The sequence below is a fragment of the Ranitomeya variabilis genome, chromosome 6, assembly GCF_051348905.1.
Source record: "Ranitomeya variabilis isolate aRanVar5 chromosome 6, aRanVar5.hap1, whole genome shotgun sequence".
NCBI classification, from domain to species: Eukaryota; Metazoa; Chordata; class Amphibia; order Anura; family Dendrobatidae; genus Ranitomeya; species Ranitomeya variabilis.
Genome location: NC_135237.1, coordinates 62,579,215 through 62,606,892, shown reverse-complemented (window position 1 = coordinate 62,606,892; position 27,678 = coordinate 62,579,215). Strand labels below are relative to the sequence as shown.

Genomic DNA, 27,678 nt, shown 5'->3' with positions numbered 1-27,678 from the left:
TTCATTTATTTCAGTTCTTCAATACAAAAAGTGAAATTCATATATTATATAGAGTCATTACTGAGTGATCTATTTCACATGTTTATTTCTGTTAATGTTGATGATTATGGCTTACAGCCAATGAAAACCCAAAAGTCATAATCTTAGTAAACTAGAATAAGTTTACAAGAAACACTTGCAAAGGCTTCCTAAGTGCTTAAAAAGGTCCCTTAGTTTATTTCAGTAGGCTCCACAATCATGGGGAAGACTGCTGACGCCAGAAACGTCTTACCTGGGCCAAGGAGTAGAAGAACTGGACTTTTGCTCAGTGGTCCAAGGTGTCGTTTTCATAGGAAAGTAAATTTTGCATTTCATTTAGAAATTAAGGTCCCAGAGTCTGGAGGAAGAGTGGAGAGGTCACAATCCAAGCTGCTTGAGGTCTAGTGTGAAGTTTCCACAATCAGTGATGGTTTGGGGAGCACCTCAGCAGTGCAACAGGCTGATCGCCTCCATGCCACGCCGCATTGATGCAGTAATTGATGCAAAAGGAGCCCCGACCAAGTATTGAGTGCATTTACTGAACATACATTTCAGTAGGCCATCATTTTTCAAGCTGGTGTTATAAAGTATTCTAATTTACTGAGATAATGACTTTTGAGTTTTCATTGGCTGTAAGCCATAATCATCAACATTAACAGAAATAAACACTTGAAATAGATCACTCAGTAATGACTCTATATAATATATGAGTTTTACTTTTTCTATTGAAGAACTGAAATAAATCAAATGGAGAAATCATCAGGCCCATAGCAAACCCCAAAATCAGCCCAACTCGCCACTGAGAGTTCTGCCGAATGTGTGCTCATTGCTTTATTTTATTGTTTTTTTATAATTTATTCCTATAGTGATTTATAAATGTTTATAATGATCGGACTGTTGGAGCTCCCAATATATTAATTTATACAGCTGTTACTAAACTTTAATTACCAAATGGGAGATGTATCGTAGGTCTGCATGCAATGAGCTCCCCTAGCTGTAACTATACAGGAAAAATAATGAGTAAATAGACCCCTTAGTTGCAGAGTGGACAGTTTGTAAAATTAGAACATTTGTCCAGTATCCGTAAAAGAAACATTTTTGGAATGAGCCAGTTGCTAGATGGATAACCCCTTTAAAAATTTTTGATTGATGACCTATCCTTAGGATATGTCATCAATGTCTGATTAGCTAGGGTCCGACATGTACTACCCCCATCGATCAACCATTATCGGTGCTGGCGGCTGCCTCCCAGAAGTATTCACTTGCGGAGCTGCTCCATCTTCTAACAGTGGCCGGAGTTTGGTCCTGTACATTCTTATCCAATTCAAATCAATAGGAGGTGGATGTTTAATACCCGGTGGAGGCCACTATCAGAAGACGGCAAGCTCCGTGAGTACTTCCGGCCAGGGGCCACCGACGGGGCCAGCTGATCGGCGAGGGAGCCGGGTGTCGGACCCCAGCTGATCAGACATTGATGACCTATCCTAAGGATAAGTGATAGTGAAAACTGTGGCACAACAGTTAGGTGCTCAAGTAGGGTCCCAAACCAGTATATATAATAAGAAAGAAACTTGGCACCCAACTTAAGGTTCTTAGATGCAACTGTATTTTAATAAGATCCTGTAGTAGTACAATCCAGGATTAAGTTGAGTGCCAAGTTTCTTTCTTACTATCTTAAGGATAAGTCATCAATCAAAAAGTAGAGGACAACCTCTTTAAGCATGATCTATAGCGAGATTAACCCCTTAAGGATCAGGAAATCATCCAATTTTCCTGCAGATGTTAGAGACAGATGATGGCTGAATACGTCAGCCACTATCTGCTTTAAGAGATGCGGGCTCGGCTTGTTAGCCCTCATCAACGGCAGTGAGAGGACTTATGACAGTATGTCATAAGTCGTTAAAGGGTTAAAGTCATTGTCTTATTTCATAAATCTTCATACCTTATGCTGAGTTAGTTATAAAACCAAAACAAAACTGGCAATTACTTACCCTACCCAGGAACAGCGCTGCCCCTTCATCAAGGTTACGTCAATAGCGCTGCAGCCAATCAGTGAGCTCAGCAGCTCGTGTCATCTACATAGGCAGAACCACTGAGGTCAGTGATTGGCTGCAGTGCTGTCAATGTGACGTCACCAATGCAGCTAAACAACAAAAACCAGGGCAGCCTTGGAGAGCCGGAGCCGAAGGTGTGATAATACTGATATTAGCAAACACCTCCAATTATAAATGTAGTATAGTTCTTCTGATTGGTCATGTTGCTTATTCCATGTGCAAAGCATTGCAGTAGCTTACGTATCCATGGTTACGACTACTTATATAGTGACAGTTAGCTGTTAGTGGTCATAACCATGGATACCTAAGCTACTGCAATGCCCTGCACATGGGATAAGCAACATAGTGAATCAGAAGAACTACACTACATTTCTAATTGGAAGTATTTGTTAATATTATTATTACACCTACTACATATTGGGATAAGATCTTGGAGATGGGAACACCCTTTTAAGTGTATGGGCAGAGTAAGAATCCTGGCACTTATATGGATTATAATACTCAAGTTCCAGCATTCGAGTGGGCGAGAGAGGAAAAAAAACTAAAAATGGTTAAAACCTCAACCTCTAAAACATAAATAATGTAACTGAAGCATGGCCCCCTCCTCTCCTGACCAGCCAGATGACCTGTGCAGAAGAGCTGCATATTACAGCCGTAATATACAGACACATAGCAGCAACGGAAATACATTTACATATTAATTCCATTCCTTGAACTGTAAAGTAATGAATGTCAGAACATGTACGGCAGCAACTGCAGTAAAGCCATTAATCAAAGTGACGCTACCTTCATTATATTTACTTTAACTGATTAATTTGGGTGTAAAAGTCAAATCCACAACTTCACTAGCCTTTACTTAAGAGCGACCTTAGGCTCTCACCTTATCTGCGCATCTGTTCTTCGTTTTAATACGCTCAGAAGACACGGAGCTCTTCATCTGGCTTCATATCATTTAGTGTAAGTGCGGTCAATGACGGTAAAGACACTTTGATGATTTCTTTTGCCCTACGTGAGTCAACACAAATCCAGATTCTTACCATATGTCAATATGTAGAGTGGTTTTCCATTGGTATCCATAGTGGTAAGGCAGGGCGCTTTAGGTGATATGGTTCCCCATCGCTGTAGTGCAGCTTCTAATGAAGGCGGCCAATTTGTGACGACTCCCAACTGCTCCCCTCGCATGGCTAACATCTGGGCTCCCTCAGGTTTTGGCTGGTTTGGGTCTGGCTGTTGGACTTTAGACAAAAAAATAATGTCAGATTTGATGTCAATACAACATACATGCATTGGAGATTAGCCATCCCTTTATATTGGAGATGTGAAACATTCCTGGGGAGACCAGTGGATTGCTCCGGGTTCCCCTCTGAGGCCCTGTCAAACAACTGAGTTTCTCCCAGCTATGCCAAAATGGGTGGAGGTTGTGTGGAACAGGGGCGCAGCGGTGCATGACGCCACACCTCATCTAACTCATGGGGAGCCAACAGCAGAAATCTCACTCCAGTTCCGGGCACGAACCTCTTCATGAAACAGGAGAATCCGACCCCACCATGCCCTCTCATCAAGAGCAGCGAGAAAATCGTGGGTCTTACTGAATCGGGCCTAAAGGTTGAGTAACTTTGCAACCATGTTATAAAACCTATCTTGCATTAATCCTGACTCACAGCCTGCGTTATACTCCAGAGCTGCATTCTTAAAGCAGCACTGCCCATTTTCTTTTTTTTTTCTTCTATAGCTGTACCACCACCTGATTGTCTATCACTCTCTGCACTTCTCTTAGATACTGTGCATTTATTTTTATTTAGTGCCACTTATTTTCTTCCCTTCAGCCTCCATCTTGATTTCTAACTTTCATTCTGCATGTTATTCCTCAGCTCTCTACTATAAATTCCACCATACGTCAGTATAGCATCTAGAGCCAATTTCTACCTGCTGGGATGACACTTTGATTAGGCCTTTCTCTATATTTTCCTTAATAGTCTAATATCTTATAAATATACAGTCCGGAAACTGAACATATTCTAGATTATAACGGTGTACCTGGCACTGTGCAGTAATCATCATTATCTTTGATATAAACTTCTGGTGCTCATCTATGGAAAACTTATTGTGATACAATCCATCCAGTTGCATCACTCAGGCAGTTTTGATGACTAGCATGGTGACCCCGCAGAAGACAACATAAAGCCATTTAAGTCTCAGGGGGTCACCATGTGATAACATGACCGAGCCTAGAATTATAGAAAAGAACAACTACATTTATATCTATGGGGGGGACTACGGACTGGACGAGTTAAGAAAAACCCAAAACACTGGAGTACAGTTATAATTCAGTAAGCTTCAAAAAAATATCTGCCCACATTGCGGTATAGACCACTAATATAGAAACAAAGACGACAAGAACTATAAATAGAGGCCTAGACTATAAGGGTATGTGCACACATTAAGTATTTGGTGTAACGTTTCTGCACCATTTCTGTATCTCTTGGAAAGAAAAACGCAATGTTTTTCTGCATTTTTTACTTGCGTTTTTGGTGCAGATTTTTCCCCACTCATTAGTTTGGGTGAAATCTACAGAAAAAAAGCTCAAAAAATTGACATACAACATATATAAATCTGCACCAAATCTGCAACGTGTGCATGAGACTTTAGGATTCTCATTCAGTTTGCTTGTATCAGGAAACCATTCAGGTTTCGGCACAAATCTGTACTGAAAAAATGCAGCAAAAATGCAATGCGTGAACACAGCCAAAAACAGACTGCAACTCAGAACTAGGAAATGATAAAGAAAACATTAGGGTAAATATAATTAAAGGCATGTCCACTGCTAGACAATCCCTTTTTAATTACTATAGTGTATCATAAAATTGAAGGAAAGAAAAAAAACAACACACTGAAAGTGTTGAAAGTAAAACAGACGTCTGATCTGGCGGCATACTGAAAGGCTGAACCGATCACCTCCCTATGATTTGCTGCAGCAATCACATGACAACGCCAACATTGCAGAAGTACCATATATGTTATTTTATTATGGACACTTTAAGATTTAAGAAAGGGTTGCAATGGACAACCCCTTGAACCAAGAAGCCTCTCTGCCAGTTTTTCTGATACATATAAATTGGTGATAAAAAATGGGTAGTTCTTAATCACTCATTTATGTAAAGTTCTTCAACTTCTTCAATGTATCAGAAAATAATCTCAGGTCAGACAGTCACAATGAAGGGGACCCTCAAACTGTTCCTGGAAGTGGGACCCTAATCATCACGGGGGTACTCTTGAAGGTAGAGAGACCCAAGTTTCTGGCCTTACTATGCACCTGTTAAACCCTAATTTGTCCACTCCCCCACACCCATGAGGCATGGGACAGAAATGTAAGGTTAACAAAACACAGATAACAGAAAACCTCAATCATACAAAAGCACTAACCAACAATAAGGAGGAGGATAGACAGAGGGAGGAATAAACTTAATGGGAACAAGGACCAGGAGATAAACACACACTTACTACAGCAAACCATAGAACACCTCTACAACAACTCTACTCCAGCCACTTCGCTTTAGCACACAGCACAGGAAGACAAATCTTTCACCTGCAGGGACAAGCAGTTCTGACCAGTTTTAATAGAAAGATGTGATGATCAGATCAGAAGAAGCTGAAATGGAGCTGCATGTTTCTGACCAGCATAGAAAAGGTCGTTAACCTCATCAGCACCAGAGGGAACCAATATGGGACACAATTCATTACCCGACGTGACCGTCTAGCTCCAAGTCTTCCAGGGGGATGTGACACCCTCCTGACACAGACCGAATGCAGTGCGGACCATCCTTTTTGATGAATCTGGCTCATAATGCAATGCTGAGAAGTTCTAATAAATCTGTGCCAATGTATTTACAAAGTTCATACATTCTGAAGATAAATTTATATATAAACTGTAGAATGATGTTAAACATTTGCATCATAAAAGAAAAACCCTACACGTTCCTGCCATAAACATGTAAATATTTCCTTCTTTCTTTTAAATATAGAAACGCGCTGATTTATACACAATGGATGTGGACTCCCAGCACTCAGGATGTTACTGTGGTGTTTTTTTCTGCTCTATAATTAAGCCAAACTATTGGGAAAAAGGAGATTATTATGATATTAGTCTTCTGCCAGATTCTAAATAGTATTTATTGGCTTTGGGCACCTCTCACGCTTCAGCACAAATGAAAGTTGACAAATTGATCAGATGCAATTAGCGGATACGTGACAGCGTGCCAATTCTAGTGGAGTCAGGTGTGTAGCGCTTATTAATGCTCTCCAAAGACAGAAGACCGAGCGGGGAGTTTGGGCTATGCTGCATGGAGAGATCACTTACTGCTCATGTTGAATGTCTTGTCCAAGGATATCAGGGAGGACGGCTATTAAAGCTGTGTGTTTTAGGACACATAATATTACGACACATGCACATGGTGGCCATATTATCGACCTCTTTTATATAGAGCTGTAATAAGGCAGCTCCTTATTTCCATAACTGGAAATTCTCCATTGAACATGAAGGAGCCCCGAGAACTGCCTCTTACCTGATGGAATCCCAGGCTCCTCTTAACACCGTGCCAGACCGAAAAATCAAAGGAAAAGCCACGGATGCTGGCAGGTGGGAGTCAGTTTGCGGGGCTGCACCGGTTCCAGAATACTGACACGGCCGATGGATCGGCTATGCTAAACTGATTTGCACCATCTTTAGTGATAACTTTTAAATCAATGAGGGTTGCACCTCTGAAACACACTTCCCTTTCCATAATAGGGCACTTTAGTCCCCATTAGAATTGAACAACAGTGCGCATACTCCATTGCCACTTCATTCTTTCTCTTTGGAACTGCCGACGCAATATTCGGCTGTCTAAGGCAGGTCCATAGAGAATGAATGGGCTGTCATTCAAGCAAGTGCATTACAGCTCCATTCTACTGGTATAAAAGTGATAACAATTACCGCATTCTGATGATCTCTGGGGATCCAGGTCATTGGACCACCAACAATCTAAAAGTTATCACCTATCCTGTGTGTAGGTGATCACTTTTTCGACCCTAGAATACCCCATTAGATAATTTCCAAAGACAATGGGGCCAATTCATCACTTTGAAAAATCACAAAATATTTGCGCAGCAGGGAACTCAAGTGGTTAACAACGCTAACTTTTTATTTTATAACGAACCTTACTACTTGCTAAATTTTGAGAAAGTAATTTAAATGAATTTCCAGACTTGTTATTTTCATCCATTAGTTCTCAGCAGGCTTTCAAAGCTTTTATTCCAATAGTGTAGGCATTACTGATATTTTCTAATTAGTAGAGAATCAGAATCCTTGATTAGAAAAGTATCATTGAGTTGGCAGTAAAGACGTAATTTTCCAATTAAACTTCCCTGTTACCCAAATATCCAGCACTTTGCACTGTAATAATAAATAACAATTAAGCATCTAACCTTCCAATAACTCCTCAAAATCGTCCACAAAGAACTCCCGTAACGGTGGCCGCTTGGGTCTTTTTAAGGTGTTGACAAGTTGCTGGATCTTTGCAGACACTCTACTGCTTACGGGGACTCCTATGAAAGCATAAATCAACAAAAAGATCAATGATGCACCAACATTTCAGATGAAAAACAGACATTATGGTGGTCTGAATGGTCAGTTATAAATTTAATAATAACCATTTCGGTTTTAACAAGGTCAACTTTGGAGACAAATATTAGTACCCACATATTAGCCAGATCATTATATCTACCAAGGATGAAGCAATCCATCCAGTCTTTCTCATCGATTCTCAGATGGGCAGCGGAGACCCTCACTGACCATAACATCGGGATCACACGTGCAAGAAACTCGCACGAGTCTCGCATCTCAATACACGGCACTTGTGACCGGATTGTGAATTTCTATGCAGCCGCACACTCTGTTCCCGAGTGCCGGTGGCAGTGCCGCATATTGAAATGCGAGGCTCGTGCGAGTTTCTCACACGTGTGATCCCGTCTAGAATGAGGTCCCGATGAGGTCCTGATTTCTGTGTTACTTCTCACTGCGGTTGGGATGGAATAGAGCCATCATGTGGACTAACACTCTATTCCACATCTATGGGGAGCACTCAGGTTTTGGTTCACCTCATATACCGTACTTACATGTAGTAGCAGTATTGGGTGTGAGGATCAAGTGGAGACCAGGACTAGAGAACTGATTTTCAGGACTAGGTGCATCGGCCACTTGAGTAATCTGTGGCTGTTTCATGGCAGTCCTGCAAAAATACCAACTAGCATCCGCGTCTCTTCTTTTGATCAGCTGGACTGTCACGACGTCACGTGTGTCACGCCACAACAATAACATTGTGCCAGGCTGACTAATCAAAAGAAGGGAATGTCGTCATGTACATGGCAGTTCACAGTGCTACAGGCTAGAAGCCACCGATTACAGACATGACCACTGGACCGTGTCCTGCAAATCACTTTGCACTATTTCTAATTAGGCCCACTGTTCTCTCAATTTGTCCGGACCCAGTGGTGGACCTCCCAACAAGCAGACATGTTTTTGCCTATACTGTGGGGGGGGGATGATAAATGTATTGAGTTGAAAAATCTTGAGTAGGCCTATCTAGTAGAGGCTTCTCTCCTGGTAAACACAAAAGGGCCAGGCATTAAAATTCAACATCCGGAATCTTGCTCTTCTGCGACATCATCTGTTGTGGAAGTTCCACAAGCGTAACATGGTCAACCCCTCGCCATGAAAAATCCACATTCGTCCCTCTTTGCGTTAACATCTAAGTGATGATTTCAAGAATTATTATATCTGATGGTTCTTATTACAAAAAAATGCATAATGCTATGAGTCACCCCTTCGTCTTCACAGATGTGTCAGTTCCTACCATGTTGCTGGCCTCGTGACGCCTAATCATTGCCACATTGCAGTTCTCTAGTAGCACATTAACTCTTCCAGGAGTTAAAAAGTAAAAAATCAGCAACCAACACTGCCAAAGGCAATATCCATTACTGCGGAAGCGGCTGTTCTGCAGTGTTGAGGAATGCAGTAACTTGTAATTATTTTCTCACAATTTTAAATGACTGTTCACAAAATAATTAACATCAGCCCCAATAAACTGTGCCGATTATTTCCACCAAATCAGCTCTCTTCTCCAATACAACAATTCTAAGAGTTTGGTTTTAACATTGGGACGAATTGACAAAGAAAACCAATTAAAAGCTGTTAAAGAATAACTGGTTCTAATATCTAGATATATATCATGTTATTTTTAGTTTTAATTACCTTAAACAATAATCTCATTAAAAGGATAATTATATTTAGAAGTTTCCTGATTAAACGCCTGTATATTGCAACACGGGAACAATCTATGCATTATATTAACTACAAATACCCAATATTAATTCAATCGATAAGTCACAGGTGAGTTTGAAGCAATGCAATATAAAGCCAAGCAAACAAAGAACTTTGCACAAAAAGTAGCCTGGAAGAAATCATTAACATATAAAATTAAAACTCTACACCGCAGCTGTGAGGCATACAGGTAAGACTGGTTTAACCAATCTATTACCTGTATGCCCATATTAATAGCTTAAATTTGTCCAGGGAGTGACAGATTCCCTTTACATAAGAAAGAATGTTAAATAATTGAAAGTTACAAGGCACACTGCAGACTAGCCTCATTTAGTCAATGTATATCGTTCCCTTCAAGCTTCTGTTCAGATCATCTTTTTTTACAAGATTTTTTTTATCATCTCCTGGTGCACATGTCCAGCATATGCACCAGGAGAACCTCTTCCAGTATATGTATGTCACACTTCACAATATTTGCATTCAAATTTGCATTTTAAAGTATAACACTACCTTTTTTTTTTTTTTTAAGACATGTAGTTCTTTAGTTACACATCCGTCAAACTGAAAAGGATCTGGGCTAATACACCCCCCCCCCCTCCAAGTGATTGCTCATAAAATGCTCTTAAGCGGAATGGTCAAATAGGAGCTGAGATCTTTTACCTGCTGCTCTGATAATTACCATGCTTTAAAAGGGAATATGTCTTATTCCAGAGAAATTAACTTATATGTCAATAAGTTGTTAAGATCTAAAGGCAGAAAACTGATCTGCCTGCAAATCTGCCTCCAGAGCTTAGTATTTTAAATGAAAGGAGAGTTACCAATGTGAGACATGTGACTAACACAGAAAAGTAGAACTGAACTTTGTCTTCTTATAAAAACGTTAGCAACTGTAGCTCTCACAGCTCTGCTATATTGCAACACTGACTGCCTGCGAGATGCAAGATGAAGCAGAGAGGAACCTGCAGATGTGTGAGGTATAATCACACACAGCTCTGCAGTGAGAGCAGAAAGCGGCCATTACACATCACACTGGTAATGCCTCCTTCTATTTATAATAATCTCTGGAGGCAGATTCTCAGGGAGATCTATGTCCGGCCCATAGCCCTGAACAGCTCATTTACATGTAAGAAAAATGTGGATTTCTCTGGAATAAGACATGCAGAACGCCTTCCATTGAAAAACGCAGTCACTTATGATTTCCACTATTGTGCAAAATTGGTAACATACACTCACCGGCCACTTTATTAGGTACACCTGTCCAACTTCTTGTTAACACTTAATTTCTAATCAGCCAATCACATGGCGGCAACTCAGTGCATTTAGGCATGTAGACATGGTCAAGACAATCTCCTGCAGTTCAAACCGAGCATCAGTATGGGGAAGAAAGGTGATTTGAGTGCCTTTGAACGTGGCATGGTTGTTGGTGCCAGAAGGGCTGGTCTGAGTATTTCAGAAACTGCTGATCTACTGGGATTTTCACGCACAACCATCTCTAGGGTTTACAGAGAATGGTCCGAAAAAGAAAAAAAATCCAGTGAGCGGCAGTTCTGTGGGCGGAAATGCCTTGTTGATGCCAGAGGTCAGAGGAGAATGGGCAGACTGGTTCGAGCTGATAGAAAGGCAACAGTGACTCAAATCGCCACCCGTTACAACCAAGGTAGGCCTAAGAGCATCTCTGAACGCACAGTGCGTCGAACTTTGAGGCAGATGGGCTACAGCAGCAGAAGACCACACCGGGTACCACTCCTTTCAGCTAAGAACAGGAAACTGAGGCTACAATTTGTACAAGCTCATCGAAATTGGACAGTAGAAGATTGGAAAAACGTTGCTTGGTCTGATGAGTCTCGATTTCTGCTGCGACATTCGGATGGTAGGGTCAGAATTTGGCGTAAACAACATGAAAGCATGGATCCATCCTGCCTTGTATGGAGCATCTTTGGGATGTGCAGCCGACAAATCTGCGGCAACTGTGTGATGCCATCATGTCAATATGGACCAAAATCTCTGAGGAATGCTTCCAGCACCTTGTTGAATCTATGCCACGAAGAATTGAGGCAGTTCTGAAGGCAAAAGGGGGTCCAACCCGTTACTAGCATGGTGTACCTAATAAAGTGGCCGGTGAGTGTATATTATACTATTATACTTTTTGGTATTGATCAGGTCCATTCTAGTTTTTGGCTAGGGATACCATACAGTCATCACTGGGATTTCGACTACAATTGTAGAATTTGACAAACATTACAATTACAGAATAAGATAATAAAATTAGATTTTGGATTTTTCATGTTATTAAATTCTCTATTTGGCGATCCAAACTGGTACTTACCATCTCCTGTTTCCATGAGCTCGGCATTGCCATATTTCGAGGTGGCCCGTGACGTGGATCCCTGTGGCCTTTCTACTTGTATGGAGTGCTCTGAGGTGTACGTGGTAACATCTGGAGGGGCTGAATGGTTTTCTGTAAAAACACCGTATGACTTAGCTATAGGGAAGACATAGACCGAAGTCTACAAACATTGAACAGAACCAGAACCTAAATCCTCAAGAGTAGACTATATGTTTCAAACAGAGCAAACAGATAGCATTACCGACACATACAACTAATAAACTTTTACATCAAGCGGCCATAACAGATGTACTGGAGACATTAATTATAAAAAAAAAATACAAGAAATTGCTGAAGCTTCTGCAAACAAAAGGAAAACCAGGAAAGGGTAGACGGAAAAGGGACCATTGACTAGTCCAGATTTCTGGGAGGGGCACAGGCAATTTTCACAGACATCTCAGGTAAGGACAGGAGCTGCGATCAAGCATTTTTTACAAAAGTACAATATAATTGCTTGTAAACATCATATACGCCTGATATACAATGTTTAGAAAGACTCTGACCGGAGAAGTAATGGAACTTGTATTATCCTGGATGATTCGTTGCCCATGTTTAATGACTGATACTTCATATATTTCAATATATTTATATGTGGACATAATTCATTTCAGAAACCAGAGCTACCATAAAGGGGGAAAAAAAGGTTAAAAAAAAACCCAAAACATTTCCATAGATAAATTGCTCTGGTTTCTTCATCATTGAAAATGAATTACCGGTACAATAAATAATGCTGTCCAGTGCTGCTTTCCAGAATCATGGTTTTATGAATCTATTATGACTTTGTACAGACGAAGTATCAGACTGTGATAATGTGATAAGTATGAAGTTATGAGATATAGACAAGAAAAAAAGGAATAGAAAAATATTGGAAATTTGGAAAATCACTGTTCACTATTGGCCTTGGTGAATTTTGCATATATATATATATTAAAAAAAAGTGCATGTGCAAGTGACAATATTTGATGTAAAGCACCAGCAATTATATGTCCAAGTAAATAATAAAAAAAAACAACTACTATCTGGTACCATGTATTTCATTTTGGCAAATGCAATTTCAGAAGCAACTTGCCTAAGGCTCTGAGCACGCATCAATTTGTTTATACTGATTTAAAGGGGTTGTCCAGGACTTTAACATTGATGGCCTATCCTTAGGATAGGTCATTAATGTCTGATCGGTGAAGGTGTGACACCCGGCACCCCGCCGATCAGCTGTCCTTGGTGTTGGCCGGAACTGCTCAGTTACGGAGCTGCACGGCTCTGTTGATGGAATAGTGGCTGTGGCCGGGTACTGCACATCAGCCCTCTATTGATCTGGCTAGGTGGCAGATGTGTAGTACCTGGCTGCGGCCACTATACAGCCAACGGAGCTGTCCTGTGCAGCTCCATAACTTAGCAGTTCTGCCGACACCAGCAACAGCTTACCGACGGAGGGTCCCCCACCAATCAGACATTAATGACGTATCCTAAAGATAGGTCATCAGTGTTAAAGCCCTGGACAACCCCTTTAAAAACAGACAATGGAATGAGTAATCAACTGAATCAGTTATGCAATGAAAGAAGAGGGGACGCATTGATTATTAGGGGATCTATTCCGTGTCTGTTTTTTAAAAAGGAAAATTAAAGTTCTAAAAAACAGAACCCAGACAAACCCTTTAGCGCTTATTAAAAATGCTCAGTTTTACTGCTTCTGCCTGGGTTACCCGCCACCTCTGCAGTATATCAGAGGAGGATGGTCACATAGGCAAAGATTCTGCCAGCTTCAGGACCCTTAGGCTCACCTTGAGGCAGGAGAAGCTTTCTTCCTTAGCTTGTAGTATAGTAGAGCACACAGTTCTGGCCATCGGCTCAACCAAGTCACTGCTCGGTACTGTCGATCAGTTGGTGTGCACCTACGCCCAGGAAGCAAAAAGGCGGGAAGGCACCTTATTGACACTACCCCTTTAAGTGTCTATTGAATCCACAGTGGCAGTACATGGTTCGAACATATTAATATTTTAGGAAAGAGTTTGCAAAAGTATCTAAAAAATGATCCTTCTAATATGTTGGGATCTTGCAGCTCGTGGTCAACTGCTTCTCCTACGAAAACCGTTCTGAAGCAGCATCAATGTTTTATTCCCCCTCCCAAACACATAGCGATCATGCATCAAATAGCATCAGCTAGGAACAATTTGGAAGTACTGACCCGAGTCAAGTTAACCTTCCATCATACATCAAACGCTATATACTCCATTAATGTCTCACAACGACAAGAAACACTGCAAGTACATGCTGGGGTTTTGTCTTATTGCTTAATGAACGCCACGAGAAAAACAAGAAACGGAACAGGGAATAGATCTGAACAATGACACAATTGCTGATATGGTTAGATTTATTATTCTCTGAGGCAACGAGGGTAGTGGGAGAGTGACCACAAACACTACAAACGGGAAACCAAGAACTAGGACATACATAACCCAATGCGGTAAGTAAAAGACATTTCTGATAAATTCGGAATATTGGTGATTTAGTCTTTTATAAGGGTGTGCTCACATGTCAAGCTTGTTCCAGATTGTCCTACCATTTAAAATCTAGTGCCAACCATAAAAAAAAACAAGGAAAGGCAGCTCATCAGTCCAGTTCTTCCACCACCGCATATTCCACTGGATTCCTTTGGCTTTTCCGGGCAAACCATATCAATAAGAAGAAAATCGGGAACTTCCCACTAAAATATAATTTCCTTTCATTTTAAGATACCAACACATTTCGTTGACGCGTTTTGCTTGTTTGGTCTTAGTTGTAACATGATGTAATTATGACTAAGACCAAAAGGATGGATTTTGCGTCAACGAAATGTTACTATCCTGCCATGTTGATGATTTAATGGATTTTTGGATAAAGGAAATGATGTTTTAATCGGGAGTTCCAGGCTTTCTTCTCATGGATGTAGCACCAAACAAAGCTGACCACAGCGTCAAATTCTTGAGAGATGGAGTATGTATCTGCATCCACTTAGTGATCACTTACTCAACTTATTGGGGGTCTGTGCACTTACCAGAAGGCGGTACACTGGTAAGATTTGCTGTTGTAGATCACTAGTGAGAAGGCTCAAACATTTGCCACTGGACAGGGTCCAATGTAGGTTACAATGGATCCCGAGAACGAAGCCTAGGGCTCTAAACCAGTGTGCAGGACCTTTTCTGGTCTCGATAGCGCCACTTGCTACTTATGCCGGACATTTTACAAAATAAGTGAATCAGAATAGGGAGATCTAGCACTCATGTGAGCCAACTGGATAAGGAGAGCAGAGACTGGCTCATGCACCCTCTTTTATTTGCACACTTTAGCAGACCACCCGGAGGACGGGAAGCTGTGAGGGCAGATACATCACTTATCTCCACGCCACTAGAGCTACTTAGTGATGTGCTGAAATAAGGAGCTCTGCCAGGTAATGGATGTTATTTAGAGGCATGTGTGGCATATACACATGATTAGGTCTAAAGATATGTTTTACATGTGAGTCTTCATTGATGAAATGGTATTTAAAGGAAATCTGTCAGCAGGTTTTTACTCTCTAATCTCAGATTACCGTGATGTAGGAGCAGAGAGCCTGATTCCAGTTATGTGTCACTTACTGGATTGTGTTTTGTTGCTTCAGTAAAATCAGCAGTAAATTATCACTAAAGAACTAGGTGTCTCATCCCTCCGAGTCCAACCACACTCTCATACCCCTGTCACCATACCATGTACACAGATTCCACCGCCACGCTCCGACTTCCGCGTCCTCTGCCTGTGACATTCAGGTCAGAGAGCGTGATAATGTGGTTAGTGCGCACCCCATGCCTGAACAGTCACTGCAGAAACCCGGAAGACACAGCGGCGTGCGGCGGTAGAACGGGGACAGGGGAATATTGCAAGTGCCAGGGGCCTGAGCCAGCGGCGACTCCTGCACCTGGCCCCCATAGTGCGCCGGTGTCCCTGCCTGCTCGGGACCCCGGCACCTCTCCCCCAGCGATGAGAGGGGAGTATGTCATTTTTTTTTTTTTAAATTGCAGCAGCATATGGGACATATTATTCTATGGAGCATCTTATGGGGCCATCCACCTTTATGGAGCAGCATTATATGGGACATATTATTGTATGGAGCATCTTATGGGGCCATCCACCTTTATGGAGCAGCATTATATAGGGCATAATATGCTATGGAGCATCTTGTGGGGCCATCAACCTTTATGGAGCAGCATATGGGGTTACAATATTCTATGGAGCATCTTATGGGGCCATCAATCTTTATGGAGCAGCATATGGGGTTATATTATTCTATGGAGCATCTTATGGGGCCATCAATCTTTATGGAGCAGCATAAGGGGCGTATTATGCTATGGAGCATCTTATGGGGTCTATCATGAACCTTATGGAGCATTACATGGGGCTCCTGATTCAATATGGATATTCAAAAACACTTAACCTACTGTCTCAATTAACTTTACTTTTATTGGTATCTATTTTTATTTTTGAAATTTACCAGTAGCTGCTGCATTTCCCACCCTAGGCTTATACTCGAGTCATTAAGTTTTCCCAGTTTTTTGTGGCAAAATTAGGGGTCTCAGCTTATACTCGGGTCGGCTTATACTCAAGAATATACGATACTTTTTTCCAGGCAAACTTTTGGATTTCCTCCCTCCATTTGCCAACTGATATCAGAATACTTACTATACCCTAAGTAGTCTAGGCCCCATGTAATATATCAAGAAAACACCGATCTCTCACTGACTACTAAATATTCTACTGATCACACTGCCTACAGGTATTTCCTTAATCTGCAAGGTGCACATTCTCAATACAAAACAACATAATACAGTTGAAAAATAAAATGATTTTAAATTTATTTTTTCCCCTACTTTTCTACTTGTATCTTTGTGTGGGTACTGAATTACAGCCTGTATTCTACTTCAGAGCTGAAATAACTATTCTGCAAGATTCAGAGCTGGAATCACCCATCAACCCTCTCTAGTTCAACATCAGCATACAGTTTATTTTATGCGTTTTCTGGTCCAGTTCTCTTTTTATAATGGCCACTAACCAGCAAAAACTAACTGCTCCCTCCTCCTGCACTTTAGGGGATTAGATAAAATACTTGTGAACGGTTTGTAATGAAATCCAGCATTGTGAATGAAGCTCTGGATTATAATTCAGGCTATAATTTAGGATAGGTGCACGATAAGAAGCGTCATGTATTTACAAATTGACTTCAAGGGAACCTGTCAGTAGGTTGTTATCACTAAACCGCCATCAGCAGCTGTCACAATAGCTCATTTGCTTTCTGAAGGTGCGGTGGCATGTAATATTAGCAGCAGGATTTTGTAATGTAAGCGGTTTAATCGCTACGTGAACTGTATGCAAATTCCACATCAATGAGAAAAAGTCACTTGGCAAAAGAGTTAAAGGTGCCAAGCCCTAAACCTACAAAAGGGCAGCGTACAAGTCAGAAGGACACAGTGTGTCATCTGTAGCCCATCCAAAATCTTCATCTATTAGGCTGACAGCTTCTAAAGCATATGTACAGCACTGGTGAAACTGGAGAAAGTATACCAAGTGCACCCCCATATGACAAAACTAAAAAACAAGGCCCTCAGGGACATCAATAAAGTCATACTGGGCGAGTTTGGGGCATGGCCAGCTTGACCTCCTTTACCACATAGCTCCATCTGCTTGCCTATCAAAGTCATACTGGGCGCGTTTGGGACATTGCCAGCTTGACTCCTTCGCCATGTAGCTCTACCTGCCTGCCTATCAATAAAATCATACCGGGCAGGTTTGGGGCATGCCCAGCTTGACTCCTTCGCCATGTAGCTCCACCTGCCTGCCTATCAATAAAATCACACCGGGCAGGTTTGGGGAATGCCCAGCTTGACTCCTTTGCCATGTAGCTCTACCTGCTTGCCTATCAAAGTCATACTGGGCAGGTTTGGGGAATGGCCAGCTTGACTCCTTTGCCATGTGGCTCCATTTGCATACCCATCAATAATGTCATACTTGGTGGGTTTGGGGCTTGGCCAGTTTGACTCCTTTGCCATATAGCTCCATCTGCTTGCCTATCAATAAAGTCATACGGGGTGGGATTGGGGCATGGCCAGCTTGACTCCTTTGCCATGTAGCTCTACCTGTTTGCCTATCAAAGTCATACTGTGCAGGTTTGGGGCTTGACTCCTTTGCCCTGTGCCTCGATTTGCTTACCCATCAATAAAGTCATACCAGGTGGGTTTGGGGCTTGGCCAGCTTGACTCCTTTGCCATATAGCTCCACCTGCTTGCCTATCAATAAAGTCATACTGGGTGGGTTTGGGGCATGGCCAACTTGATTCCTTTGCCTTGTGGCTCTGCCTGCTTGATTTTAACAAGATATTTTAGATACAACACGTTCAGCTTATTTTACAAAATCTTGCCCCCAATATTACATTGAAGGTCACGACTAGAAAGCAAAAGAGTTAGGCTGGTTTCACATTTGTGGATGAAGGGCTGCGTACGTCCTCCGTGAAGCTCCGCCCCCCACCGCACCTCCTCCGGTCAGCTCCGCCTACATCAGCATGCGTACCCTATCTTTACCATTAGGTACGCAGGCCATGCCGATGTATACGGACGCCTCCACATGCGTCGTTTTGACGGTGCGGCAACCTGCGCCGAACGCAACGAGTTGCAATTTGGTGCGGTCGCTGAACCGTCAAAACGACGCATGCGGAGGTATCCGCATACATCCGAATGGCCTGTGTACCTAATGTTAAAGATAGGGTACGCAGGACGCATGCAGCCGTAGGCGGAGCTGAATGAAGAAGCGCGGCAGTGGGCGGGGCTTCACGGAGGAATTCCGCAACCCTCCTCAGCCCTGCTGAACGCTAGTATGAAACTAGCCTTTACGATGGCAGTTCAGTGGTAAGAAATCTACTGACAGACTTCCTTTAATTTTGTATGCAGATTATAATCTGTACATCTGTAATATAAAAGGTGAGTTATAGCAGTAGGGGCAAACTACTTGTGGGTATATTTTTGTCTTTATGCAGTATCCTTTTCTTGGTTATAAAAGATATCATTACTGAAGGGGTATACCCATCTCGGACACTTCCGGCATGTCCGCAAAATGCAAGTTTGTCAATTTACTGAACTTCCATATAAGAGAAAGGAGAAAGCCGCAGTCACGTTGCCATTCCCAAAGGTACAAGATTGGGACTTTTTCTCGCGATAGGACCCACATCTATCAGACATTTTTAGCATATCTTGTGGAAGAAGTGACGACTCCTACAGTCACTATAACCATTTCCTCAAAAATAGATCTAACAGAGTAGCACAATCTTTCAGGTTTCTAACCAGCTCTGAGTTATCCATCCCAAGAGGCACAACATTACACCAAAGACATGGCTACAAAATGGGAAAAAGTGATGTGAGGGAGGAGCAAGGAGTGAAACTGTACTCACCATTTTTTGGTGTGCTTTGCCAATGGCAAGAAGCACCTTTAGCACTCGCCTGATTCTGTCCGTTTGACGTTAAGAAAAAGCCGCGACCGCTTGTGTCACATGACTCATTTTGAAAGTGTTCCTTGATGGAATGCACAACTGTCAGTGAAGGTAAAACACACCAAGATGTGAGGATCGCCTTTCAGCGCAGCAGTGAAGGAGTTAATGTGCAACAAACGTTCATAATCAAAGAGGTCTTCGAACAGAACTCAGATTACAAACAGATGTAAAAAAAATTAAAAAAATAAATCAATCTACACATGTCTACTCATTCACCCTAATAATCCATCTGACACACTGAAAGTACCTATCACCTTGGAAAATGCTATTTACCAGCAGATATAGGAGAAATCTGCTAGAAAATAGACTTACAATTCTGCCTGGCTGACTTACTGAAAGTGAAGCTACCAGAAAAAAACTTACTTATTTCCTCCCGGTAGCTGCCGGCTTTCAGTCATGGAGGCGGTGCATACAGGGATTACAGGCACTGCTCACTGTACTGGGAGCAGCAGCTGTAAATAAGCCCTGGCACGTTGATCGACAGCCAGCTCTGCAGTGCCACTGTGCAGAACGAGCCGTCAATCAATGTGTCGGGGTGTGATTGTAGCAGCCACTCCCAGTTTAGTGAACGGTGACTGTAAACACTCTATGCACCACCCCCATGACTGAAAGCCAAAGACTCCTAAGTTTAAGTAGGTTCATTTTCTCCTGATAGCCGAATATTCAGTAAGGCGGTCAGGCAGCATTGGAATGCTATTTACCTGCAGGTATATAGCGTCTTCCAAGATAACAGGTTCTCTTTAACATCATTGAAGGAAGTTCTAGTTTCCATCTCGGCAGCATTACTGCCCACCACCACCCACTAGTTTCTAGAAAAGTATGAACCCATCTGTAAAACACCCCAAAATAAACCCTCTTAATGACATTCAATGCTTGTGGATTTTATGTAACATGACAGGGAAATAAGCAAATTGCCAAACTAGGGGAAAGGGACAAGTCAACATAACAAGGAAGAAGCTTGGGCAGCTAGCACTGGAGAGCAAAATCAAGATGCAGAAAGTCAACTATACATACTGTGATACTGTCCATCTGTCCTCCTATTCCCTTCAGGAAAGAAAAGCAATTGTAAGCCAAGATAGCAAAGGCTCAATGAACTTTCTTGTAAGATAAAATACATAAGATGCCGCAGATATAGGGTAGCTTTAGCCACACACACATCGCAGGAGCCATTGTATAGACTGAAGTGTCACGAGAGCGTGGCCCATCAGCTCACTAAATGCAGATTTTTACATTTTATCAGTCTCCAACCCCTTGCTAGCTAATTCTCAGAAATATTGTTTCAGCCCATAAAATGGCGATATTACTGGTCGCTCTCTATTGATGACTTATCGGAACTTGTTGAAGTCATAGAGACATTTTAAAGCAGTGATTTCGTCATTGCTTGTTGCATGCTCGAAATGTAGAGGTGGAAATTATTAACTTAATCTGTTGACCAAGACAGATACTCTAAAATCTGATGCTACATAATATTCAGCTCTTGTGCAATGTAAAATGTCCTTACTGATCACTGACACTGATCCACGTAGGGTACGTTGTGTGAGAATACCCTTTAAACGCCGGAGTGCTTACTATTTAGTCATAAAATTATTTTCACACAGTTTGAATATTAAAATGTAGTATAATTAATAAAAACAGTATAAAATTTAAAAAAATTGGTTAAAAATGAAAATAACCTGGTTTCTAGTCTAAAAGATTGTAGGAGAACTTTGTCCTATTATTCAGAACTAAAGGGATGTTTTGGGGGAAAAAATAATGGCTGATATGGTCCACAGGAACACAAAGGAGCCGTGGTGTCCTAGTAGGGGGTCATATGAACTGGGGAGAGTTTCCATACCAAGCATGGATTTATGTATGGACAAGCCACTGGGCCTGGTTAAACATTAAGAGTTCGAATACCCAACAACAACACACTGCCTATCCTAGGGTTAATCATCGACATATATTGCCAGAAAACCCTCTTAAGGTGACCATTTGTGTTTGCTTTGCTCATTCAGATAATACAGAAAATACAACTATGAAATCATAAGAATGTAGATTAGTTCTTTATCGAGCATTTCCATTGCTCTTAGCAAAATACAATCATTGCATGAGACATGGTCTTTAAAAGGACTAGGGGGCAAAGTTTCTTCTTCAGGAGTCGGCCATACTAGCATAGGGAACCTTATAAGCCAAGCAATGCTCCATTGTAAAGAAGTATGCCAACAGCCTCTTCAATGAGGACAGGATCTCTAGTGCCATCTATTAGAAGTAGCAATCCTAGAAGTCAATATTGATATTTTAAAGAGCCTTGCCACAAGATTTAGAATGAAAAGAGAAATCAATATGTTCTTCAAAAGGAAAATGAACTTCATTTGAAGTCAGCTGTTTTTGATGACACTAAAGACCCTGTTCTCTTTCTCTTTGAAGAGGCTATTAGCATACATTTTTCCCAAGGAGAATTGCCTGGCCTATACGTCTCCATATTCCAGGTTGCTGGTCAACTCAAGAAAAAACTTCACTAGCTAGACCACTATATATAAAAAAAAAACCCATATAGATGTCTACAAATGGAGTTCTTTTCTCTCTTGGTCTTTTGGATAAGATCAAGTGCAGTATCCTTTGAGTCAGTGAATAGACTGAGACGCTGTAACCTTTGGGGTGTAAGCCCACTGGCTCATATAGCCATCTAATTAGAGGACCTCAACCCCCAGGGTAGAAGCCTTGATGTTGAGTTGAGCTTAAAAGCCCAAGGTGCAGAAGTGTCCAGGAGTGGTGAGTGGTGCCTGAACTCACTGGGTTTTGGACCCTCAACTGTTTATGGCATATTTTCAAAGTACTTCTCTTTATCACTTTTTAAGTAAACATCCTTATTCTGGGCCTTTTGGCTAGGAGAGGGACTTTATACATTTCCAGGTGGAAAGTCCAGACAGTATTTGCACTGTAAACTGATTCAATATTTAATGTAACTGTTCAATGTGTGCCACTTTTTTCACATGTGTCCATCATAAGGACTTCTTCAGGATGCAACACCTCTATAGGATCCATTCTGACCGGTCTAGGGGGAGAGTGCGTTCCCATTAGGTTCCACTGCCCTCTTCAAGCCCATGGCTCTCTTCTAAGATCTGACCTTGACAGAGCTTCTAGTTTCAGGAAGGTGGCAGCCCAGGTGGATACTGGGAGCGACAGCAGCTCTGCCAAAGGGAAGCCAATAATTCCTGTCCTTTGCTAGGGCCTTCTGGTCTGGAGGGATGGGAATCATTTACTGGGAGCCTTCCTGTGATAGACTGCATTCTTGGGCACTGTTTTCCGTTATGTGGCATCATTCACATTTTTTCAGATTACTCGATTGGAGAACATGATCTTAGACTTTCAAAGTATTTTCCTTTTGAAGAAATTTCAGATTTGGCGTCCTAACCCAAGTCACGAGAGCAAGGCCCTTTAAAGGATCAATACTGACAACCAGGACTGCTACCTCCAATAGGTGCACTGGAGACCCACTTCTGTTCCTCTTTGAAGAGACTATTTGCATTGTCTTACCAAAAACATTATTTGGCAAAAGTGATATTTTTCTGTTTCTGTCAAGACTATTGATAAATACCTATTGACGTGTTCTGATGAGAAAAGATATTATTGCATAAAGCCTGCAGTTTGGTTATTACATACCTATGTGCGTCTGGGCCATGACATCTGCTAATCTGTGTGCGGCACTGCTGCCCCCACTCTGTGTTGACGAGGAAGAAGTGGTTGATGTGGTTGATCCATGGATGGCTTGGCTAATCCAGTGCTCCATGTTTATACTTCCTTGGCTTGAGGTTGGAGTTCCCTGTGAGTCCCCTTGTCCTGAACCTTCATCCTCTGACCCTGAAGAGGTATCTGCCAAAAATGCAAACATATGTAATGTGCCAAGTCCCAAAAAAAGTCTCCTTAAAAACCACCAACTAACAGGGTTGGCAAATGCCATTTTTTCCTTAAGATAGGTCATCAATATCTGATAGGTGAGAGTTCGACACCCAGCACCTGTGCCTATCAACTGTTACCAGAGCCGCAAAAAAGGTCTTGGATAGTGGCCACAGCCGGGCACTGAAGATTCACCCCCTATTCAAATTAATAGGGGGTGGCTGTACAGTGCCCGGTCGCGGCCAATATAGTTTTGGGGGAAATGCTGTGTTCCAGCAGCATCCAAGAATTTACAGGCCCCGCCAGCACCGCTAACAGCTGATTGGTAGGGGTGCCGGGTGTCCCTATCTAAGGATAGGTAATCAATAAAAAAAAGTAGTGGCCAACAGAGAACACCGAAAATCACCAATTGCATCAGTATTGACAAAGAACACAGAAAAACAATAATTTCATTGCTTACGCTTTAGTGATCTTAGCAATGATTGGCTGAATTGTGAAGTTATTAAACTAAACTAAATAGGCCTTCACATGGGTCATGGGTCAATAATTAGTGTTCATAAATGTGTTAGAAGTTCCTGAACATTAGCCCATGTAGACAAGCCGATGGTCATTTACTTGGCCCTAAAATTCTCACTGTAGACAGAACATTTGCTGGAGTAAATAGTGGTTGTGCAACCGACAAACTACTTGCAGCGGCTCACATGAAAGGACTTTACATGAAAGTTGATTAGTCTTCTGCCTCATTAATCTTAGCTCATTATGGGCAGAAACACCATAAGATACTAATCAACAATCAATTCTGGTATAGAAAGAGTCCTTTGACTAAGTAAATGTTTATTTTGCCTGCAGCGCCACCACAGGGGAAATAAAGTACTACAGTGTTCATTCACAGGACATGACCTCCAGAAGGAGAAGCATTTGTCACTGCTCTCCATTCCAGCCAAGAGATTGTATATAGGTACCATCACATTTAGCGACGCTGCAGCGATCTAGACAACGATCCCGATCGCTGCGTGGTCACTGGAGAGCTGTCACACAAGACAGCTCTCCAGCAACCAACTATGCGAAGTCCCCTGGTAACCAGGGTAAACATCGGGTTACTAAGCGCAGGGCCGCACTTAGTAACCCGATGTTTACCCTGGTTACCAGCGTAAACGTAAAAAAAAAAAAACACTACATACTTACATTCAGGTGTCTGTCCCCCGGCGCTGTGCTTCTCTGCACTGTGTAAGCGCCACCGCTGTGCTCTGCTTTCCGGCCGGCCGGCGCTGACACAGTGCAGAGAAGCACAGCGCCGGGGGACAGACACCGGAATGTGAGTATGTAGTGTTTGTTTGTTTTTTACGTTTACGCTGGTAACCAGGGTAAACATCAGGTTACTAAGCGCGGCCCTGCGCTTAGTAACCCGATGTTTACCCTGGTTACCAGTGAAGACATCGCTGAATCGGCGTCACACACTACGGTGATGTCTATGGGAGATCCAGCGACGAAATAAAGTTCTGGCCTTTCTGCTCCGACCAACGATGGCACAGCAGGATCCTGATCGCTGCTGCCTGTTAAACTCAACGATATCGCTATCCAGGATGTCTATGTCTATCAGGGTGAAGGAATACAGGTTTATCAACTTACACAGTCCTTTAAAAAAAACTATCCAATTAGACATAATAAGAGTCTTATTGGGTATTTCAGATTCTTCGAGGATTCTTGCAATCACAAACCATAAAAAAAATTTGAAAACATAGTTAGTCAGAAAAATAAAAAAACTCTTGAATAAAAATGGTACTTTAAAAATCAGTACTATATTACCTGGGGGTGTGTATGCATCCATTGATGTTTGCACCACAAGGGAGCGTCGCTTCGATGGCATGGGTACAGCCATTTTCCTTTCTTTATGTTTAGCAAGGGCTGCCTGGACTGCTTCTGTATGTACATCTGTAAAACAACAAATCAATAATTCTCATTGATGTGCTAAATGGATTTCTAAACCTATAGTTTTAAAAGGTCACGGTCATTACAACAAACTTTGCATAAATCAATACTACAAGCAAATATAGGAAACTTTGTGATATATCTTAACAGATAGATCTGATTCTTTCTTCACTTATGGGTCACTACTTCTGTTAAACCCACTCACATCCTCCTGAATTCATCAACTTCTCTGAAAAACAGCTAAAATCCGTCTGGCTGCAGACACAATGGACTGTTAGGTCACAGATGGATCTGATTAAGCTGATTATTTAAGAGAATGCAGAATAGTGAAAAAAAGAGGAGCAAATAGACGGATGGAGAATGAGCTGCAGCTTTCTAGTAAGTGGACTCACAGCTACACTGCTTAGTACTTTTTTGTTATAATGTCCTACATGCTGTCGTTACTGCGTTACTGCTGCTACACAGAGACAAGAGAGGAGAAATCAATTTCTCTCTGTGCGTGTTGTCTGTGGGAGACATAAGAGCTACTTTTCACCCACTAGCTCAGATACAACTAAAATAGCAATAGAGCATGTAGAGGTGAAACTGTGGAAAAAAACACTGGATATAAGTCATATTTTGTGCCATTACTTAGGGCGGAGTCAGATGGCCGCAAAATCGGACCGAGACTGGATCGCATAGCACGGACTGGCAGTGGAACTCCATACTAATGTGTATATATATATATATATATATATATATATATATATATATACACACACATATATATATATATATATATATATATATATATATATATATACACAGTATATATTTATGCAGCTGTCACACTCGGGCCAGCCAGTCTGCGCACAGTGGTCCGACTAATACGGCGTTCTGACTGTGCCCTTATGCACACATATAAAGACAACTTATTCTGATAAGTTTATTTATTGGACTAACAATAAAATGGGGGAGGAGAGCACTTCTTTTTATTAAAAGGGACATTTAATGAAAAAAGTGCTCCCCACCCCCCATTTTACTTTTAGTCCAATGGACAAAATAAAAAACACAGCTAGATGGAAAAAATAAAGTACAGCTTACAACCTCTGCATACTAGCTATGTTTATTTATACAAGTCGGCCTGTGCTACTCTGTCTTTCCTCTATACTTTACACTACAGCTTTGCCAATTCACATCAGCCTGTTCCATAGGCCAAAGTTGCATTCACATTTGCCCAAAATCCTGTTGCTTGGTCAAGATCTACAAAACAAAGCTTACTGCAATAATTAGCATCATGGCCCAGTATAATTTTAACACTGTATATTTTACAGTAATCGGTCATTTTTTTCCCTTCAGGGATGTTCATCAGATCTTACCAGATCGATAGCGTTCATCTCTTGAGCCTGAGGAGCGCCGGCGATGATATCTAGAGGAGGAGGAAGGGGTGACAGGAGTTCTACGTTCCGGTGGTAGGACTTGATCCACCCCTGCAAATAAGATTTAATTCTTTTTTTAATTTTATATACATTTAAAGCACACCATTAAAAAAAACAAATGTGACTACTATTACAAGGGAACAAATAAAATAAGTATTAAAGGGGTTTTCCAGGAGTTAAACCGAGAAATCAGCTTTCTTGTCAGCACATTACCGATAGCAGTGGGGCACCAGATGTAATACAGCTATATGAATAAGTAATTTACCATTTTCAGCTAATTTTGCCCCTAAACCTACAACCCTATAGGAAAAAATCTTTAACTGATGTTCCAATTCAATTGATTTTCCTCACTAAATATACTACCACTGCTATACTTATTTTCACAACCAAACAAGTTTCCTCTGGAGGTGATAGATTTGTCGCTTCGCAGCCTCCTGTATACACTGAGCCCAGACTTCATAGCTATTCTTCAGCAGAAAACCTCCTTCAATTACCTGTTACCAGCAGGAGGTCAGAGCTGAATAGGGAATGGAATGAAGTGCGAGCTCTTGTTTCCTTCAATTCATAATGAAGCCATGCTTCTACCCCCATTATCAGGGCAAAACGTCTCTTCTGAAGAGATGGCTTTGTGGATTTTGGTCCTATTTTAGCATTACATCATCTATGACAAAGTATATTTGGGTCACCAAATCCTACGCTCTTCTCTAGTAGAATCATCACCCCGTTTCTTGATGCACTCTTTTCCTAATCCACAGGAGCTTGTATCTATCTTTTTAAATACACTTTTCCCCACTCATACAGTATCACAGTTCAACCCATTCAGCTAAGCCCAACCAATCTGCTGTGGAAATGGTCAATTTCCTCCATATTCTCATTCTTTGTTGTATTCTTCTTTTTAGTATACGATCTACCGCATATTTGTCTCCACAGATCTCTTTGGGATAGCTGTAATTTGCATTCTGAGACACTTTTCATTGCCTCATTTCTCAGTACTGGACTATTTTCTATCTTTCATCCTGGATTAAGGGCCACAGAACTGATTTCACCCAGTTAATTCTGAGACTTGACATTTCTTGGAATTTTCCAACTACCTCCAT

General features: G+C 41.6%; 1 protein-coding gene and 1 long non-coding RNA gene across 7 annotated transcripts in view; one reads left to right on the top strand and one right to left on the bottom strand.

The window, feature by feature from the left end:
- Window positions 1-27,678, bottom strand: part of DIP2C (disco interacting protein 2 homolog C) — a 467,742-nt gene that overhangs the window by 157,443 nt on the left and 282,621 nt on the right. For 3 of the 6 annotated variants that reach the window (XM_077268558.1, XM_077268555.1, XM_077268559.1), the window contains 8 exons: window positions 26,522-26,632; window positions 25,041-25,166; window positions 23,001-23,210; window positions 20,373-20,402; window positions 19,260-19,397; window positions 11,756-11,887; window positions 7,536-7,655; window positions 3,110-3,307 (listed from right to left, as the gene is read on the bottom strand). In XM_077268558.1, coding sequence (XP_077124673.1) covers window positions 3,110-3,307; window positions 7,536-7,655; window positions 11,756-11,887; window positions 19,260-19,397; window positions 20,373-20,402; window positions 23,001-23,210; window positions 25,041-25,166; window positions 26,522-26,632 — 1,065 coding nt within the window. The remainder of the gene's footprint in view (window positions 1-3,109; window positions 3,308-7,535; window positions 7,656-11,755; window positions 11,888-19,259; window positions 19,398-20,372; window positions 20,403-23,000; window positions 23,211-25,040; window positions 25,167-26,521; window positions 26,633-27,678) is intronic. The other 3 variants (XM_077268561.1, XM_077268560.1, XM_077268557.1) reach the window with 2 other exon arrangements.
- The window catches only part of LOC143781761 (uncharacterized), a 40,799-nt gene continuing 38,639 nt past the window's right edge, over window positions 25,519-27,678 (top strand). The window contains exons 1-2 of the long non-coding RNA XR_013216806.1: window positions 25,519-25,541; window positions 26,502-26,614. This is a non-coding gene — a long non-coding RNA (uncharacterized LOC143781761). The remainder of the gene's footprint in view (window positions 25,542-26,501; window positions 26,615-27,678) is intronic.